The sequence below is a fragment of the Meleagris gallopavo genome, chromosome 5, assembly GCF_905368555.1.
Source record: "Meleagris gallopavo chromosome 5, MGAL_WU_HG_1.1, whole genome shotgun sequence".
Lineage (NCBI taxonomy): Eukaryota > Metazoa > Chordata > Aves > Galliformes > Phasianidae > Meleagris > Meleagris gallopavo.
The window spans coordinates 24,774,570-24,789,000 of record NC_139408.1 but is presented as its reverse complement, the minus strand read 5'-3'; the positions used below and the strand labels follow the sequence as shown (position 1 = coordinate 24,789,000).

The 14,431-nt window shown below is 37.9% G+C and overlaps 1 protein-coding gene across 1 annotated transcript in view; it reads left to right on the top strand.

Moving 5' to 3' along the window:
• Positions 1–14,431, top strand: part of SPTBN5 (spectrin beta, non-erythrocytic 5) — a 91,147-nt gene that overhangs the window by 65,762 nt on the left and 10,954 nt on the right. The window contains exons 46-57 of the mRNA XM_085224816.1: positions 1,874–2,062; positions 3,051–3,128; positions 4,556–4,728; positions 5,743–5,833; positions 6,434–6,580; positions 7,908–8,045; positions 8,757–9,013; positions 9,183–9,369; positions 11,544–11,756; positions 12,141–12,337; positions 12,978–13,182; positions 13,904–14,098. Coding sequence (XP_085080942.1) covers positions 1,874–2,062; positions 3,051–3,128; positions 4,556–4,728; positions 5,743–5,833; positions 6,434–6,580; positions 7,908–8,045; positions 8,757–9,013; positions 9,183–9,369; positions 11,544–11,756; positions 12,141–12,337; positions 12,978–13,182; positions 13,904–14,098 — 2,070 coding nt within the window. The remainder of the gene's footprint in view (positions 1–1,873; positions 2,063–3,050; positions 3,129–4,555; positions 4,729–5,742; positions 5,834–6,433; positions 6,581–7,907; positions 8,046–8,756; positions 9,014–9,182; positions 9,370–11,543; positions 11,757–12,140; positions 12,338–12,977; positions 13,183–13,903; positions 14,099–14,431) is intronic.

Below are 14,431 nucleotides of genomic sequence, written 5' to 3'. Positions count from 1 at the left end.
GGGAATTAAATGCTGCAGACACAGCAGAATTTCTGCTGCATGAATTGAAAGTAACATGGTGAGAGTCTTTTTCCAGTAACAGGCTAGTGACAGAGATCATGTAAGAACTGATAGAACTCTATCCCACAGGCTATTTAGGAGCTCATTTCCCAGGAAGCTACATTACCACTCACATCTTCTATCCAACTCTGCAGGTGAAAAGCTGATTCAGTCTCAAATCATGCTCAGCTCTGATCTCTTACTCAGATTGCCAAGAAGATAATGTCAGTGAGCTAGATTTTGTGATGCAAACTCCATTTTCCTGAGAAGAAATTAAACCAGCAGTTTGTCTCATACAGAGCAGTAAATTACCATCGCATTGTACTGGAACAATTCATATCTCAGTACAAATTACCACACGATGTTTTGATGGCTGATTTGGTTCATATTTTTGATGATTTTCTAAAAGGAGTGCTATTATTAACATTAAAAAGTAACATTTATATTTTAATTTTTCCCACATGTAGTAGCTACCTTTCAGTTCCTGTATTACCTCTCCTTTGTAGTTATATTTCCTTTTCTAAAAAGCATATTCTCAGAATCATGACTAATACTAACAGTGAAAATCCTGTGCTTTGCACTTCCCATTACTAGCATGAATAATTTTAAATTCTAATTCATTTTCCAGACCTGAATTTAGTGTCAAATGCCTGATGCCTCCTCTTCTTTTAGTCTTCTGTCTGATAACAGTCCTCTCTCAAGTCAAATATTCAGCTTTTTCTTTTTTTTGCTTTTTTCTTTTTTTTTTTTTTTTTTTGGCCATTAATAATAGAAACAATAGAAAACAATATAAAAAACTCAACACACTGTTATGATGTATTTTGAATTTAGATTGTAACAACACCTAGATCTAGATCTCGATCTTGCTAGTAAAGGAACCCAAGGTTTTAATGAGATAGTCACACAGAAAAGGTGGAATCCAGGGAATGCTTTCTTTTGCACTGGGTTGACTAAACTAAATTAAAATCACAATAGAAATTAGATTTTTCTTTTTTTTTTTTTTTTAATTGAGTTAGTGGCTCAAACTATGGTCCCTAGAGGAGATTGTAGTTGACTGCAAAGCAATAATCTGAATAAAAAGAGAATTGTATCTTACAGCTGTTTTGTCAAATTCTAGGCACCGTCACTCCTCTAAAAAAAATTCTCTAAGAAGAGGAGCTGTAATTTCAGACATTTAGTAGTCCATGACATCATTTTCAAGGTGGTTTGCAAATTATTGCACAGTGTTATTTCAGTATATGGATATTTTTATTTTCAAATGGTTTATATTAGGAATTCCACACTCAATTTGCAGAGCTCACTCTTGCTTTTAATCTGATAACCTTGAGGATTCAGTATAAAGGCATAATTCATTCCTCAGCCCAGGATAAAAAGTTAAATATTTCATCTTAACACCATGGAATAAAGTAGAACAGTGTTTTTAATGTAATAATCTGATGCCAACTTACTTGGCAGGAGAAGAAAAACATCTAGATGCTGTTTGTCTCACAAGAACCACCTTCATATAGGAAAACACAGTGGGGGATGTAGTACTATGGGTGTTCAAAACTATTTTCATTTATATCTGAACATTTTCCAATCTGTTTCTAATTGAATTCCAATTTGATTTGTAGGAGACCAGTTATTCCTAGAGCAATAAAGTCATTTATTGTCCTCATTTATTTTCTCTTAGGCAATACTGTGCTTTTTCAGTAACATAGCTCAAAGACGAATGATTTTCCACACAAATATTAGTGTTGGAAAGTTACAGTCTATATTCTCCCCCTTAAGGTCTGTATTCTGAATAGTTGGCATACCATAAACCCTTGACATCAACTTTAGTAATGTATTTTAGGAGGAGATTGAAGCACGAGTGGAAAGATTCAACTCTCTTAGTAACTATGGTCAACAACTTGCCAATTCTGGTCACTATGCAACCCCTGAGATTCATCAGTCTCTCTCCAGACTACAGAAAGCCTGGTCTGAATTGATCCAAGCATGGCAGGAGCAATATATAAAATTGTTTCAAGCACAAGATTTACAGGTAAGTAAAAAGACATTCAAAATGAAGTGCACACACAGCTTTTCTCAATATAAGCAGCCTATTTATAACGTTACCATTAGCTGAGGATGATGTAATAATACCCAGTGTTCAGCACTGGTTTCTGGAAGACGACTGAGGGCAGAACACATTCAATATTAGCAGGGCTTTTACTGTATCTTTAAATTGTCTCTTTACAAATTAAATACATTTTTCTTAAATGTACAACCATCTGCTTTTCAGAGGCCATGAAACTTGACAAAATTCAAACATTCATGTAGTTGGCAAAAGGAACATACTTGAAATAGAAAGTCCTACTTAATTCTAAACTCTCTCCCCCAAGAAAAACAGTATGGACAGAGGCATATTTTTAAACAATTGGAAAAAGAAAACGGAAGAAAAATTTAGCACGGACAAAATCTAGTTTTCTCCCTCTGGCATTTTTTTCCTAATGTAAAAACTGTTTTGGCTGCAGTTTTCCAGAAACATAGCCTTGTAACCATCATCTCACTTTACAAAATTTCTGCTCAAAGTCAGAAATAGCTGAGAGAGATTTTACAGTGTGGAATGTCAAGCGCCTTAAATAACAGCTTGTCCTACTAGACCCATCTAAAAAACTTCACGTATATAAGAACTTAAACCATATGGTAAGGACTGCTTTCACGCTTCTTATGGATTACATTATACTTATTTCAGGCCAGTTGCTTTACATAACACCCTCTATACATCATTAGGAAACATGCTGCAAGTACTTGTATTGTATCCAGTGTCTTAGATAAAAAGCAACAGTCATCTTATTAAAGAGAAAGCTACAATAATAATTGTTACATGCATGGTTTTGGCAGCATCTAATGCTTATTGCCATCCAATGCTCTTGTAGTTAAATTTTGCAAAAGCCCGAGCAATTTAGTTTTTTTTCAGTATATTCTGCCAAAGTCAGGAGTGTGTCTATTTTACTCCATGTTTATGATTGTTTCTTCTCCCTGTGCAGAAATTCTATGGCTATGTGGAACAGACTGAGAGCTGGCTCAGCAGCAAAGAGGCTTTCCTAGCCAATGAAGACTTAGGGGTAGGTGCTCCAATTTTCTCAGCTGTTGGTTTGGAGGATGGGGAGATGTGAAATATGATGATATGCTCCTTCTTTCTTTCTCCATCTTTCTCCTTTCAAAGTTACTGCTTTGCCTTATTGATGACTTAGGGTCATGTTTCCTTCCTCAGTACTTTAAATGAAATAGGTTTCTCAGCCCCTAGAGTAATGAAACAGTCCAAATACTCTTATTATAGCAGGAAAAAAGACTATATTTCTCTACCTGGTCTTACCTGACTCAATCAAACTTACTAGCATTGTGCAAGTTGTCACTGTGGTCATTTCTGATATACATAGTGTAGTTCTACTTTAGCTACTTCAGGTATCAGTAACACTGCAATAATTGAAACTGCAGACTAATGCATGAGTTACAAAAGTCATGCAGGATGCTGGATATAAACTCTGATGCTTAGTTTACCTTTGGTACCTTGCATAGGCATTAAATTAAATTCCTCTGCAGGAACAACAATTACATCTCAATGTAGACATAACTGGTACAAATTGTATGAAAAACATCTAATGCTAATGGCTCGTGTCTGGCTGTGTAATTTTAATTCTGGAGATACGTACTTACAGTCCCTCCACTGAAGTATAAAAGAAGGATCTATTTTCCAGCCATATTTAGCTCAGCAATGCACAGAGAACACTATGTGAGTACGTACTTTTCCAGTGACTCATGTAAACACTCGGTACTTTGGATGTTTTTCTGGCCCATTTGGTGTGGACTTTTGAGAAGACAAGTTTCTCCAGGAGCTTTATAAAGTCCTCCAGAAAAACGAGAAAGCAGAGTTTATTAAAGTAACATTTTGATGCTGCTGATTATAAACTTAAAAGTGCAAAGGGGTGCTAAAAAGAGAGTTCTAAGCTTTAGACTCACAAATGTTACATGAAGTCAGATTCTGTGTTTCTCCCCAGATTAACTGTAAGGGCAGGCTCCAGTCCTCAGATTCAAATCTGGATCAGAACACTTCCAAATCCCATAGATAGAAACTGAGTGTCTAATTTCAATCTCTTTCTGTGGCATATTTCTTCATTTAACTCTGATCTCTCAGCATCCCATATTTGCTTCCAAAATAGAATCTGTCACAAGATTGATTTACGAGTACAAGGAGATCAGCTTATTCTCCTGAGAAGTGTGAGATGCTCTTTGTAGCACAACAACCAGCAGAAGCAGATAAGCATCCAGGAGTTTGTTCAGTTTTGACCCTGAACCAATGGTCTCAGGCCATGCATAAAACAGTAATTTAGACCCCAATCCTCAGATTCAATGCCAATAAATTTCAAAGGTCAATAAGTTTTCTCGACAGCTTGAAAATGTGGGGTAAATGCCATTTAGCTTCTGGATTATCAGTGTGTTGGATGGAATGACTCTGATTGAAATCAGCTTCCCTTTGTTGAATTCCATCCAGGACTCAGTGTCTAGTGTGGAGAGTCTGCAGCGGAAACACATGCAATTTGAAAAATCCCTGGAAGCTCAGATGGAGAAAATTGATGAGATGGCTTCATTTGCCCAGCAGCTAATTCAGAACAAACATTATGATTCGGACAACATCACCAACAGATGCCAGGCTGTTCTGAGGAGGTGAAGTCAAAACTTCACTATTTGCTATCCATCTCTCTTGCATTGAAACTCTGCCTCCATAACTCTAAAATCTTTAAATGTTTTAAGAGAACTGTAAACTCGTTTGCATTTACTTGACTTTGCACTGCTATCTATGGTCTTGCAAAGCTTGCTTGAGTCTAGTTAATTAGGTTGTTTTCAAAACTGCAATTAGGGGGAGAGGTGAAATTCAGAAAAAGGCAGTGTTCCTGTAATTCTATACCCTGGTATGGCCCTAGGGACAGTGTTACAAACAATGCATGGAGTTCTACTGTGCCATTAAATAATACTGTCATTAAATGCCATAAAGAAAAGGCATTTGCACACAATTTCTTTTTCTCTGATCTAATGGTTTGACCTTAAAGCTCTGCTCAAATTATCCGTTAGGGCATTTTACAGTTCTTTCTGATGTGAATTACTTTATTTTTCCTAGCACGTTGTATATTGTCCATCTTAACTAACATTAGAAATGATTATATTCAGTGCTATGGTAGATGAAAAGATGTACGTAAAATCTACTAAAAGAGATCAGAAATTGCTTATGATGAAAGTGAATGTACAAATTTATTAATACAATCAAAATATTTCATGCCTGAATCAACATGAGTAAAGTGATGCATGGCCATATTTGGAAGAAAGATGAAAGGACGATGTAGTTTTGGCCTGATACGTGTTATTAGTGACAAATATCATGATACCCACAGGCTTTCCATAATGTTCAGTTGTCCTCAGAAACTCACTAATGGCGATTCCTAGATGCAGGCATCATACATACAGAATTTGTGCATGTTTTAAACATATCTGCTAGTAGTTCTTCCCACAGTATCCCAAGTGTCTTCTCTGACAATCACAATCATGGGAGGCTGCATATTATGAACAGTTTTCTCCTAGAGATAAAGGGTTAGATCATATGTTTTTTAGACACAAAAACTAAAAACTTTTTACATATCTAATTCACTCTTTGTTTTATTCCTCGTGCATCTGTCTTTATTTCAGAAAGGAGAAATTACTGGAGAATGCTGCTGCTCGCAGACATCTACTAGAAGAATCAAGGCTTCTACAGAAGTTGTTGAAGAATTCCTATGAGGTACAATTACACAGCATTCACTGCATTCTTGTTCTTAAAACATGCTGTGCTGCATAGGTCTGGAACCCTGAAAGGGATTTAATGAGAGAAAAGCCAAGGAACTGAGTCTATAATGAGATAATATTGGAAAATATGAGGAAGTGTTAATGGATATTTTTCAGTTTTCAAGTAACAAATTCCCTTCATTTGGGCCACAAAAAATTAAGAAATAGGTGCATTAAAAGGAAATGTGCCACCAAATCATAATTCATGGGAAGAGACAAGGTAGTCCTCTTCTTGTGAGATATAATAAGGTTAGAAATAGGGAGGTATCTGCCCTTTCTTGCACATGCACACACATGCATATGCACATACTTTCTTACTGCAGAAGAACAATTCCATGGAGGCAGATATCTTTCCAGATGACAGTTCTGGTTGAGAGGTGTGGGGGTGACCTCACCAAGGCATGAGGAGCTTAAGGAAGCAGAATCTCAAAAGGACAGCTCGTTTATGCCCCCTCTTACTAGTCCAGTGTTTTATATATGCAAGAGAACAGCCTAGCAGATTGCAGCTGAAGAAACATTGAAGTTTTTGTCCACTTCTGTTCTTTCCTCCCCAAAGGTGGCTGCCTGGATCAACGAGAAGAACAGTATTGCTCAGGATGATAGCTGGAGGGATCCAAGCAATCTGCAGACCAAGCTGCAGAAACATCAAACTTTCCAAGCAGAGATCATGGCTAATAGAAATCGCCTAGACTCCATCAAGTTGGTGAGAGAAGCTGGGTTGTTGGCAACACTGGGCAACTAGCCTGAAAAACAATTAACAAACTGACTTACACAGACCTCAAACAAGCAAGGGGAAATCACTGTCCCCTCAATGATATTGTTCACTCTGTCTGTGAGGGGGCTGGAAAGCTTGCTCTTTTGGTCTAAGAACTTTCTGTGCCCACAGGGTTCTTTCAACTTATTTGTTAGTGTTTAGTGTTAGCTTGTTTTCTGTATTCACTGTGATGCAGTGGAAGGAGATGGGTGCTATCAATGATTTGTTCCACTGACTTCTGACACTTCTCTCTGGCGTGAATCACACTTTAGAGGTATATCTGTTTCTTTCAAAAATGGAACCTAGGTAATTGGATGCACAACTTCAATAATTCAGATAAGTTTTATCCAACAAAAAGAACCAAGATGAATTTTCAGGTATTGCCATTACAGAGAAATGCTAGTAGGAGAGATATGAGGAAAATCTGACAAGTTTTGTCAGATATTTGGCAGAAGCTGTGATCAGATGATTGGTTTGGAAGGACAGATTGTTAGATGCTTATTAACCTTATTCTCAGCACAGCACTTACTAGCTGTATTTTGCAAGAGATAACTTGCATTAAAGCATAAGGGGTAGAGTTCCTCCTCAGATTCACCTGCATCTAGTTCTGTAGAGCTCAGTTTGTTTAGATACAACATAAACATGACGGGGGACTAAAGGGTATAACTACAACTCTCTCTATACTAATCTGTCTCTCATTACTTCTTTCTAAGAATGATCTTGGGAATTGCTTTTTATAAGAAAATAAACATCTGCTGTCCTTGTGTATTGTCTCTCTTTCTGTGTCTCTTTTTCCTCATTGTAAAATACGAAGTAACTCAGCTTAGCTTTCTCAAGTAAACTTGGTCCTAGCTTAAGGATATAAGTACTGAATCTTCTATTTGATGGAGATCTTACAGTATCCACTGTACCTCTTCTTCTGCCATCCTGTTAAGCATCTGCAGCTCAGAAATTAGAAACGCAGATATACACGGTTAAAAAAAGTGTTTTATTATCTCATGCAGTAGTTCACTCGTATGAGATAGATAGTTCACTTTTTTAACATGCAAGAAAGGGAAAAGAGTGGGCTAGGTGGCTGGGCTATCTCAAGCAATGATCATGGGATGCAGAAAAAAACTTTGTGGTTGCAAAGTAGGCTTCCTGTCCAGCTTTTGCATAATGAAGATTCTCTTTGCCCTTAAATATCCTCTAATATTGTTCCAACATTTCAGATAATTTTAGAGGCCAGAAAGGCAGGAAAATCTGTCCATCAGTTTGATCATTCTCTCTGCTGCAGGAAGGTGAGAAGATGCTCCGTGAGAGACACTATGCCCCTGAGGCCATTCAGTCCAGGCTACAAGAAATGGAAGAGCTATGGGAGGAACTGCTAGCAAGCTGCCAAGATAAACGGGCCAAGCTGCAGGATGCTTACAAGGTAATATCGGTGCACCAGTGGTTGGGGTTTTGTGTTATTTCCAGAAGCAGAATGAATGCCCTGCTGCAGTCTTATATACGAATGTGCCATTTAGAACAATCGGACCTCAAGACCACCAGAGTAAAGAAACTGCAAAGTGGGGAGTGATTGACTGGAATTAGAGATCTCTAGTGAGAGGAAAGGACTTGTGGGCTGCATGCCTTTCTGCTTTCTACTGCTAAGTTAGGTCAGGATTCCAGAAGATACTGAGGGAAAATGTGTACCCTTCTATTTTCCAGTTCTCTGGACCTGTCTCACTGGCATCTTTTCACCATCTTATGAGAAAGATGCCCTCAGCTGCTTTCCATTCTCCTAGCTCTTCTCAGGCATATCACTTCTCATGACTCTGAGTTTTGCACGGGCTACTCTGTGGACATAAAATAAAGCTCTGCCTTTAAATGGCTGCCTTTTAAGGTACTGTATCCATAATTGGTATCTGTGCAACATGACACAAATAAAATTAACTCCTTATGTTCTCTGCATTTGTTCTTGAATTCACTCTGACTGAATCATTTTCTTCATTTGGACCGCCATCAGATCTGGGAAAAAGTCACTGAGCCTTTGGAAGTTTCTCCGCATTTGTATGCGATTCTTCTGGAAAGGGGCTGTCATTTTATATTGTAATTTATATCCTGAAGATTTAACTGACTTTTTTGTCCTGCTTGTCCCCAGGCCCTTCATTTTCAGCGGAGTATAGAGGATACAGAAAAATGGTTGGAAGATGTGGAAAATGAATTGAAGGCACCATATAGCAGCAACGATCTAGTGGTTCTGAACAGTCACTTGAAGAAACAAGAGGAACTGGAGCAAGATATTGCTAGCCATAGGGACCGGTTGCAAGAGCTTGTGAACACAGCTCAGGAATTCCAGCAGGAAAAGCATTTCCTTGCCGATGAGCTAGAAGAAAGAGTTGATCAGCTGGTGCAAAGGTGTGTAAGTGCCTGATCTGTCTCACGCAAAATTTTGCCTATTTTTCTCAGCCTTTTTCTTCTCTGAGTCTTTTTTATTTTTCATTGTCTACTTTATTCTGAATATAACCTTTTGTGTTCATTCTGTACTGTTTCGCAGTTCTCATTGTGTTCCCTTTAAAATCTGCAGATACAAAAGTCTACGTGATCCTCTGCAGGAAAGACGTGGGAGTTTGGAGGCAAGCAGACTTCAATACCAGTTCTTCCGAGATGTTGATGAGGAGTTGGCCTGGGTTCATGAGAAACTTCCCATGGCATCCTCCAGGGATTATGGCCAATCTCTGGCAACTGTTCAGAGTCTACAGGAAAAGCACCAGGTAATGTCATTCTCATTCTTCAGAATCAAAGAGAAAATATGCAATTCAGTTTGCCTCAAGAAAACTGCAGTGCATTGGCTAGCAGGATTCATGATGCTAGGGATAACTCTTAAGCTTGTCTGATAATTACATTTCTTTCAAAGGATATGTCTATGGTTTGACATGTGGGATTCCACGCTTATCATGGCAATGCTCTAGGTACCACACTATATGCTTTTCTCTGGACACATAGGCTCTTTCTGGAAACTGAGTTCAAAACCTGGCTTTTACAATATGAAATAGATTTTGCAACTGTTGTGCATGCTGTTTCTTTGGGCAACAAAGAATGTCCTAATACACTATTAAACTTGTTAAGTACATCCAAGCAAGCTTATTGCTCAGATGTCTCAGGATGAGCTCCTAGAAAAACATCTTCCGCCAAAACTTTTCTGCTCTAGAGGGAGGGAGTTAACAAGCTTCTATGATCCTTAGCTGACCTTCATTCTAGTGGTAGCTTTCAAGATAGCTGCTGAATTATTTCACAACATCTAGATGGGCCATCAGAAACAGCAGTGACTGGAACACTGTCATCATGAATACCAATAAAACAGCAACTGCTTTTCTACTTGTCTTTGAGTAAAGATCACTCTCTCTCTTCAAACACGTGGTGGAGGAAAAAAAATGCTGCTAAAAATTTCCAGCAGCTATTGGTATTTAATGTTAGCAAATGACAGCAAATTTAAATGCCAGATCAAGTGCCTCTGGGAAAATCTGTGTAATCTGCAATAGGACTGGGAAAGATGGAAGATCTTATAAGGAGGAGAATATGCATGTATATATAAATACATATTGGAGACACAGGCATTTGGTGCAATCTGCATGCCTAAAAATAAAACTGAATTTGCAAAAGGTTTTTGAATGTTCCAGGAGTAAAAAAAAGTTTAGGCTGGTACAGGTGACATGCCAGGACATGGATGAGTTCTCTTAAAAAGTATATTTATCCTAAAAGTGCACTCACAGTTTAATAAAGAACTGTAAAATGTTTTAAATGCATCTTCCAGATGCATTTAAACCCATGGATATGTTATATCCATATTATATATAAGTCAAAAATTGAATATGCTATTAGTTCTACCCCCTATTGTTTGTCCTATTGAGCCAGATTTGCAAATTTAGTACTTTGATCGCCACCACAAAAGTGCAAGTGCATGAAATGTATCAATATAACAAAATTGAAGTGCATTTACACTCAAATATAGCATGCATAAGTATAGCTGCTTAGTTTGGAATAACAGTTTCCACTCACTCCCCCACCACCCTTTTCTGATGGTATAAATGAAGTCCTGTGAATATGTACTCCTAAATGTTCAACTGCAAAGTTGTTCTTCCCACTACTAGCTTATTATTATTAATACAGAATACAAGATGTTTTAAAATCTTTGCTACTGAGTTCTGTTCTGCTGAGGTCAAATATGGTGTTACTTCTCAACAACACAGAGGCTGTCTTGAAATTAATAGGGGAAAGTTAAAGGCAAGGTTAGAGTCACAGCTGTTTTGCAGCCAATTCTGATAGTTAAGTTGAAGGAGAAGTTTCTCTCTCCAAAGGGCATCACTTCTACATTAACAAAACACAGCAGTCTAACTCTGAAACCACTTGTTTTATAGCTTTGAAAATAAATAGAACAACTATGAAATGCTGGAGTTTGCTTTCTTTTCAATGTGCTTAGACTTAGTTAACCATAGAATGAACATCCCTTCACAAACAAGTTGAAAGTGTGGTCCTTGCCTATCAAAGATGAAGAAAGCAGAGGTGTGCATCTGCTTTTTCAAAATCTAGTTTTCAAACATTCATTTCAAATAAAGCCAGATTTTAATTCAAGAAACATGGTGCAATATGAGTAGAAGTAGATATATTTGAGTGCAGGAAAGAGTTTTGTGGTTAGAATCTCATCCCCCCACACTCTGAAGTGGGTACACAACAAGGTACAAATTGTGTGATTAAGTTTTATTTCTGCTATTGTTCCTTCACTCAAAAAAGCTCTTGCATTCCACTCTAAGTATTCACTCAGATGTTGCACCTGTGACCCATCTGTGTGTATGGAAAACAGATTTATAGTGGAGCTACAATGCAATTACACAACTAAATAACTGTAGAATGTTATCTGGGAGTAAAATGGAGCTTTTTCTACTTCCAGAATTTGGAGAATGAGATAAGCAGTCGGGATGCTTTGACCAAAGCAGTGCTCAGTACTGGGCAGAAATTGGTAAGGGGAGGCCACTCAGCATCTCGCAAGATTATGGAGCAGATGAAGGAGCTGGAGACATCTGTGGAAAACTTGAAGACAGAGGCTCAAGTGAGAAGACAGCGTCTCATGCAGTCATATGAAGCCCATCAGTTCTTGACTGAGGTAGGAGTGCTTCACGAAGATTTAATTTTGGCCTTTATTTGCTTTAAAAGATACCTGTATTGCTGAGTGTCTACAAGTACTGATATATAAGCAGAATTCATACTGTTCTGATTTTTCCTATCTGTACAGTTATAGTAGAGATGCAACAGTTGTTTTTCCAAATAACTGTAGTGAGGGATAAACAAGTAAATGAAAGTACTGGGATTTGGGCGCGCTTCTTTTTTTTTTTTTTTTTTTTTTTTTGGAATAACATCTGCTAGACTGGAAGGCATCTAAGCTGCTTTCTATTTTGACGGATGCATCTCTTTGGCAGATGCTTTACAGTTTTCTATGCCTTGACCTAAACTAAAGCTGTGTATACGCTCATCCTTGTATTTTATACAGCTACTGGATGTGGAGACCTGGCTGGCAGAGAGGAGCTTCATTCTAGAGACTTCTGATTATGGGAAGAATGAAGAATCCACTCAAGCTTTACTACGTAAACTCGAAGCCACCAAGCTGGACATGGAGGGTTTTAGGCCTCGGATTGAGAAAGTACAGGAGACGGGTGCCGGCTTAATAAACAAAGACAACCCAGAGAGGTAGGAAAGTAAAAGTAGGCTTCTGTTCTGAAACAAAAATTTCTCCGAAGAAGACAAGTATGGAAAAAGTTCAGTTTTCATTAGCTGTTCAATGGCTTATTTAGAAATATGATTTTAAGGGACATCAATCCCTTCTTAACTACCATCACATACTCTCAAGTTCTCAGAAAGCCTGATGATTTATTTTAATGTTTTCATAACTGTTGTTTTTTCAACAGCAGGCCAATTAGGTCAGCTTCTTTGTCCACCATCTATTCTGAGAAACTGTCATCTACTTCTCGGTTGAACTCTCAATATATTGAATCATAATGGTTCAACAAGCACCATGTTTGGGAAAGGAAATAGACATTCTTGACAGTTAACTGTTTTTCATTGCCAATTTTCTTTTATTACTGAGAAGAAGGGAGTGGAAAAGAGCAGCAGTGTGAGATACTTTAATTTCCTTAACTAGTTGGTTCTCACATCTTCATATAACTTGCTCCATGAAAATAAGTGGACTCTTCTGCATTTCGAAGTTGTTACAAAGCAAACCTGTTAGAAAAGATGGTGTCCAAAAAGAGCAGTAAAACAAAAACATACCTTCTGATTCTTGTTTATTTTTATGCTGTTTGTTTTTTTTTGTTTCTTTGTTTGTTTGCAGTCCAACCATACTTTCAAAGCTCCAGGGGATCCTAGCAGACTATCAGTCTCTCCTACAAAAGGCTGAGACCCAGAGAAAATGCCTGCAAGAACAATTCCAGCTGTATCAGTTTGAAAGAGAATTCCAGCTGGTGGACACCTGGCTTTCCAGTAAACAGTCTATTGCAGAGTCTGATGACTATGGGCAGGACTTAGATGGTGTTGAGGTAAAAGAAAATAAAAGGTGTTGTACGTGTTGTGTGGTAAAGCAGGAAAATATTTGCCAAAATTTTTGTGCAGCTGTTGAAAGTGAAACATTACAGTGACAAAAACTAAGCAAACCAGTTCTCACTGCAGCAAAGACTCAGACTGGTTACTGTCTCTTATGAAGGGCTTTTAGTGGTAGCATTCTCCAGTGGAGAATGGAGGTTCAACAGAAAGTTGGCTTTTTCCTGGAATAAGGTGAGGTCAGTACACTTGACTTCTGATAATGTTTATAAATTTGACAAAGCATAACCATTTGGTCACAGTCTTGCAACAATTTCAGTAGGAAATCCTGAAATAAAGCATTCTCACCTCTAGCTGCTTGTTTCAAGGATGAATTTCTCCTCAGGTCATGTGGTGCAGAGGTGTATACTTTATAGTGTCCTCTCCACAGTTTAGTGAATTAATGTTTTCAGCAACTGTTACATGTTCTGACAAGCTAAAGAGATTAGTTTCTTAGTTCTGGGCAGCATTTCTCATTTCTCAGTGTCTTGAAAGGTTAAATGATCAAGACAACAGATACCCTCTTCTGATTCCAGATCTTCTGGGTTTATCACGTGATTAACGCTCTGCAGTGAATAACTTTTGTGTTGTACTCTACAGAGGAAGTGTTTCTTTTTGTTTCTTTAACAGAGGTAGGCAGAAAATTTTATATCTAAGTCTGTGTCTCTATTTATCCTATAGGTGCTGGAGAAAAAATTTAAAGATTTTGTAAATGAGATTAAACCTCTGGGACATTCCAAAGTTCTCTCCTTAAATGAATTAGCATCTAAACTAGAGAAGGATGGCCACAGCAAGACAGATATTATCCAGAAAAGAACAAAGCAAATTAATGAGATGTGGGAGAAACTGTGCCATGCCATCCAGACAAGGACAGAGGTAGGAAATACATTGAAACTGGAGCATTTAATTCCCTGCATTTTCATATATCCTTCTTTCTTTCCCAAACCAGCGCATTGCTAATGTAGAAACACAAAGGTAAGAATAATGGGTATATTCTGTTCTCTTTCTTCTTGAACCATTTTCCTTTATAGCCACTGCTTTCCCTGCTGTTGCTGGCAAGATTATGCATGAAAGATACCTAACATCCTGCTGGCATACTGTTTACCTAAATTCACTACTAAATTCAATTTCTTTAAAAACTAAGCTAACCTATTTTGGTTTACCACCACTTACAGGAGGCCCACTCTGGCACTCATTGGACTCTTTTTT